At 37.9% G+C, this 6,301-nt stretch overlaps 1 protein-coding gene across 1 annotated transcript; it reads right to left on the minus strand.

The window, feature by feature from the left end:
- Nucleotides 1-609: 609 nt before the first annotated feature.
- On the minus strand, nucleotides 610-3,475 carry CCDC126 (coiled-coil domain containing 126). The gene is made up of 2 exons (XM_010148727.1): nucleotides 3,238-3,475; nucleotides 610-791 (listed from the first exon to the last, which is right to left on the minus strand). The coding sequence occupies exons 1-2, from the start codon at nucleotides 3,473-3,475 to the stop codon at nucleotides 610-612; spliced, it is 420 nt and encodes a 139-aa protein (XP_010147029.1).
- Between the last annotated feature and the right edge of the window lie 2,826 nt (nucleotides 3,476-6,301).

Below are 6,301 nucleotides of genomic sequence, written 5' to 3' on the forward strand. Positions count from 1 at the left end.
TTAATTTTCTTAAATATACAGTAAATTCTCTCTAGCTATTCTGACAGATAGTGCAAATAAAGACATTCTTTGGGTCACAACTTTAAAATGTTACCACCAATGCTATCCTCAATTTAATATTGTTTTAGTAAATGAGTAACAAAATATTGTTAAGTATACACATTTTCTAACACCTGTTTAGCAACGCATTTTCCTCAAGTTACCTCAGCTTAATGCAGATGACAAAAAATTAATAAGCTACAATATTGCTCACCTATCCAAAAGATATGTTATATTTCTACTTAAATAAATATATTTAGAAACCTACCTATAAGTTCCCCATTGCTTTCCATTTACTGTTATTGTCCAATGGCATAGTACATCAAATCATGATATCAAAATATCTTTAAAGACAACAAAGATCACTTCAGAAGTACTGCTCAAAGGCAATGAAATAATGCTTTGAGAACCTATGCACATAAGTTAGGCCTACATAGATCCAGCACATCGTGTAATAGAATAGTTTATGCTTCTTTTAGAGTCAACTACTGCTTTGCCCTAGCCAGAGATAAGAAGCTTATCTTAAATATTACCTATCATAGATGCAGTGACACAAAGTGGCCCTGTTTGCTATCTAATGTTGCTTGCTGGTTTTACACGTTTATTTGAGGTTACTGACACCTGATTGCTAGTTCCATTAGTGGTATTTGTTGCCGAGCCGTTCACAACGATGTAATCAACTTTGTTTTCCAGTTTCACAAGGCGCTGTAAGATGTCATCCAGAAGAACAGCAATTGTTCTCTTCAGATCAGCTGCAGATGATTGAAAAAAAATCAGTCAGATCCTACTATTTACTGTGTGTGGAAAAGAACCACTATTTCAACATAGTCACATCTTAAAACTTGCTATCCTTCCTACTATATGTTTTAAGGAAAGAGAAAAATAGAATTAAATAGCTGCTTCATTTTTATTTAATACTATTTCTTTGTTACTTTAGGCAAGGAAGATGCCACCATAATAGTGAACTGTGAACAAAGCCAATTAAATGTTTGAGTGCAAGGACAAAACTACCAGTTGGAACATTAGACTAATGATTATTCAAAGGTAGTATTTCAAATTTCATCCAGGCAACAGCACTAGAATACCCAGCTATGCCACCTTTTAGCCTCGGACAGTAACAGAATGTATTTAAATACTTTCCAGTATAGAAAAGGTAATTCTTAATAGCTTTCCTCTAAATAACAGATCTATCCCACAGAAAAACTGCTGTGAGAAAGTATCTTATCACTCCTTACATAATCCATAAAGCAAGGGAAAATCCATACAGTTAGGCCTATAATGATCGAAAAACAAGAGAAAGGAGTAAAAAAAACCTGCCACATTCTGGAACAAACAAAAAGTAACAGACCTTTCAACAAAAGCTAATTCCGGTGTTGTCAGTGCTCGTATCGCTATCTTCGCTCAGATTTGGAAAAAAAAGAACAAACTTACCAGGTTTTACAAAACTCCCCAACACAGAGAGACACACACAAACTCTTTCTTTCCCCCGCACCCTCTAATCAGTTCTTAACTAACCAGAAAAAGTGGGGAGGAAAGACACAGGTATGAAAGTAAAAAAAGGAGTAACCCAGATAGAATTAAAACACTGAAAGTAGTTAAAAAAAAAAAAATCAGGCCAGTCGCTCTCTCTAAAATTAAGTAGTCCTTGATTAGTAATGTCACCTTTGGAAAAGAAACTTTAAAGAAACGGCTTCACGGTTCGAGCCAGAGCAGGGTCTGCTGTCCATGACGCGCTGTGCGGCATGCGCTCTGCAGTACTGTTCTGTGTTCAACCCTCTGTGGGAAGGAACCATCTACTCCAGCTGCCAGTCTGATGATCAGTGTGCAGATCAAGAGCTGACTTCATTTTTTTATTAAGCTTCAGACAAAACCTCAGAAGGCAAATCTCATTTGGAAGTCAACTGTAAGACTTACACAGCAGTGGGAAGCTGCAGGACACGAGGGGGTTTTTAAAACAAATTGCATAGAAAAGTAATTACACAGTAAAGGCAGGAAATCTTTGAAGACAAAAAAAAAAAGGAGGAAAGGGGGGAAAAAGAAAAAGTAGTCTCTTTCTGTGGTAAAAATGTTGATGTAATGAATGAAAGAATTAAAGGCTAAGACATTCTGATACTGTCGTCCTCCTCTTGGGTTGCTTCCTGCTCATCATCACAGACTCACCTCCCCCTTCCTGAGCAGCAGCAAAGAGTTCAGACACAATTCTGCTGCTTGGACTCCTCTCAGAGTGCCCATAAAGGGCATCTTACAACTGGTAGAGCCCACCCTTTTAAGGATTCCTTAAGAAGAGGATCAAAGTAATTAATATAAACCTTCACACATATTTTTTCAAAATACTTCTTTTTAAGCTTGTACCACCCTTATTTTCACACATGCTTTTTTTCCTTTATGACAACATGGGTAGTTTCTTCAAACCTAATCCCTAAGGGATTATCTGCAGCTCACTGCAGCCTTCCCTCAAGAAAAGCTACGAGGGACCATAGAGTCCAAGTTATTAAGACATTTTTATAGCTTTGCTAAAAAGTTCTCAAAACCGTTGTCTCAAAACTATCTTTTCTGTATTTCAAAAGACAGGTACAGGCTCTACCAATGTATCACCAGAGCATGCTGACCACGTATTCATCAAGTTAACAGATAAATCAGAGAGATCCCACGCAGCGAGTATCAAAGCTCTAGAGACAAGGGACCTTATCTCTAATGGCTGTTTCGAAAGCAAAAGGAGATTCTGCTAATTCATAACTGCCTTGCAGTGCAAAGACTGCAAACTGAACTAGTATGTGCTTTCCACTGCTTTTTCACTACCTAAAGAGAATAAAATTAAGAAGTAAAAGCAGGAAGTTTGCAAGGAGGCACGAGAAGAATCTGCAATGTTGACATTAGTTCATTTAAAACTTCTTCCCTGTATCAAGCATGTACTCAATAGCTAAAGATTCAGAACAAGCACAGTGTTACTGTTCATCCTGTAACTAACAGTAGTCATATACCTGGAGATACCTAAAAAAATCCTGGAAACCAAGAATCTTATGCCTCAAACTTGATTTCTGCACCACATCTTAATCTTCAACTTTAGTGAATAAATTAAAATCAAATCAGTTAATGCAAAGATTTTTTTTCTCCCAAAGAGCAGTGTACATTACCTTATAAAAAAGAAAAAAAGTACAACATATTTAAATAATTAAGTACGTTTTTTTCCCCTCTTACCATATCCTGCCATGGAGGCTCCACCGCCACCATTCATTAAATTTTTATTTTCTTCTGCCAGTGCTTTGACGTATCTTTTACTTAGATCTAGTATCTGTCCACGCAACTCAGCACTGCTTTGGCGTCTTGGATACTGGAAGGTGTAGCGCAGCAACATCAAACCCCAAATGATTCCAAAAACTAGCAAAAACATACTCAGTTTCTGGGACATATTTTTTCGTGAAAGTGTAAGAAACATTTCTGATGAAGGCCACGGGTTTGTCTTAATTTCAAGATAAATAACCAAACTTGGCTTTGTTAATTAAACAAAAATAAGATTTCTCTGAAGTGAAAAATCTTCTGGCTTGATCATCTTGAACACATCTTCTCATGTTTTAGTTGGTCTTGATTCCTGAAATTTGTAAAATACCACTTGGTTATTCGAAACTGCTACAGCTACTTAGATCAGGAGCAAATACCAGTTCCCAAATGCAGTATTATTGCATTATCCAGCAAACAGGTGTAGATTTGTATCTTTCTATCCCACCTGCCAATTACGTTTCCTCTTCTTGTTTTTATCAATTTCTATTCTTCAAAAAAATCAAAACTTCTATGCTTCTACAAATCACCTTAAGTATTTTCAATATCATAATTTGAACTGGCATTAAACCCAAATGTATTTCAAACAAAATGCAGTATCTAGAAGAGACTTGTAAAACGTTCATACACATTTTGATGAGTTATACACATATATCTACACAAAAGAAAAATACCTAGTGAAATTATTCCCTTGCCTCTTATTCCTCACTTAGCAGCACAGGGCAAGTATAAACAGATAAAATGCAGAACAAAGTTTCTTAGTTGGTTAGCTCAAAGTTGGGCATCCTCATCTTCTAGTTTTGTACAGCATTAAGCCTTTTATTTTTGTTTTGGTGTCTTGCTAATAAACAAAGACATAAAGCCAAAGCGAATTGGCACACTGCATCCACTTTTAGCGTTTTACTAGCACTTTAAAACAGTCTTACCATAGCAGCCAATTCCGATCCCTCAACAGATTAAGACTTCAGGAGAAAAAACAAATGGTAAGCAAGCTTCAGCAGTTAAACAGCAAATGTCCAGACAATCTGAGGCAACATGAGCCAGACATCTTCAGGGAGCTCTGTAGTGGGGAAAAAAAGAAAAAAAAAAAAGAGAATTACAAAGAAACCTTAATTTTGGTGGAGTGGTTGAAGCTGAGGGCTTCAAGCGACATACCTGTAAAACAGGAATACGTTTTTAAACAAAATTACAAAGTGTAATACTAAAGAAACCTTAATTTTCACGTGGAGTGGTTGAAGCTGAGGGCTTCAAGCGACATACCTGTAAAACAGGAATACGTTTTTAAACCTAACAAGGCAATTGTTAGAGAACAAAGTAGAATCCATTTCCATTTTATAATAAATGTGTTATTTGAATGCTCGACAACTGATCTCAACATACTTCTCAAAGAAAAAACTTGGTAAGAAGCTCACTGAAATGTGTCCCTCTTCTTGTATTACAAGACAGTGACAGCAGATGTTCCAGATTCATCATGTATGTATATAGACATATATTTACATGTGTATCATCCTGTTATTCATTTTTCCCCCTGAAACGAAGCCAATCTTTTCAGTCTCTTTCCATGTATATATCTCATATTTCTCCTTTTTCAGCCATCTCTGAAACTTCTCCAATTATTCAATACTTTGAGAGAGAGTTTCTGTTATTTAGTCTGGATAAAAGCTGTTCATTTTACTTAATAGTTACATCTTCCCCATTGTCCCCCGTTCTTCCCCACATTACCTGGCAAGAGCACTTTTCAGATGGAAGTTAGACAAATAGGGGTCCCCACCAGATTTTCTATAGCAGTCTCTGTTTTCATTAGAATAGTGAGTTGGAATTTCTTCTTCTGCTAGGCACCCATCTAAACTTAACTCCGCCTCCACAGTATTTTTCACCGCCTCCGCTGGCCAGTTCCACCAGCCTGACGCCAACACACCATGATCTGCCACAAACACGAGTGCCCTTGCCAGCCGGGTTCTGAGCTGGGCTTCTCACTTACCCTTCACTCTTCAGATAATCCTCTCAACAGGACTGATTCAAATGGCAAATTTTCAAAGTGCTCTCAAATCAACATGGTTACCTAAGTTATTCTGAAAATACCCAGCCCAAGACAAGGGTGATGTCAGGGCCTGGATACCACAGTTCCTGTAAAGCAACAAGTTACTGGGTGTAAAATGCCCTGCGGTAACCGCCAGCATCTCACTTTCACTGTTGGGTGTGCCCATGTAAGTGGCAATCACAAGTCACTGAGTGAGGAATAGCTTACTTCGCCTTAACTGTGGGATATGGCTGTGCACAGGGACACACAGCCGACATGCAGTGGTCTGAAATCCCACTGCATTTACAGCGGGATATACTTGGTTCAAAGAATGTGCTTATCCCCCCAAAAAACTGCTTTTAGGACACAATTTGTCTTAAGTACATAAAATAGATAAAACAATAAAACCTTACATTCTACAGTATCAGCAAGAATATTTGGAATTGCGTGGTTAAAGATTTCCTGAAACAGATCCTCCCTAAACATGAGCTAACCAGAATGTCTTTTCCCTAGCTCTTTTCCAAACACATGGCTCTGCGCTCAGACTTTAAAGCATAAGCGCACCTACATCAGCATGCATCTACATAATCCCTGGAGAGTATCAAATCTGATGGAAAACATTTACACATGAGGTCCAGGAGTAGGGTATTCACATGTTGGCTCAGAGGACCAAACACTATCTCTCAAGGGGAGACCACAAGTTTCAACCCCCATTCCCAAAAGTCTACATTTTATATTATTTTTAAAAACATCTGAAAATAACAGATAGCTCTGGCAGAATTTACATTAAGTTCCACTCTCCACAGATCTCCAGCCACATCTCACCCCCAAGCATTCAGACAATGTAACTACAGAGCTCTGGAGTGGAAATAACTCTGCCACCACGCTGTAAGTAAGACCACAAGCCAGGATAAGCGTCCTAGCCAAGTGGAACAGATTGAATAAACTCCCGCCAAAGAGCAGCAG

This window comes from Eurypyga helias, unplaced genomic scaffold (genome assembly GCF_000690775.1).
Source record: "Eurypyga helias isolate BGI_N326 unplaced genomic scaffold, ASM69077v1 scaffold44303, whole genome shotgun sequence".
NCBI lineage: Eukaryota > Metazoa > Chordata > Aves > Eurypygiformes > Eurypygidae > Eurypyga > Eurypyga helias.

Excerpts from the sequence above, each read along its gene's own strand:
- CCDC126 (XM_010148727.1), bottom strand. The coding sequence starts at position 3,475 with ATGTTTCTTACACTTTCACGAAAAAATATGTCCCAGAAACTGAGTATG. Across the intron at positions 792-3,237 it reads AGCCTCCATGGCAGGATATG|CTGATCTGAAGAGAACAATT; the intron begins GTAAGAGGGGAA and ends AATCATCTGCAG.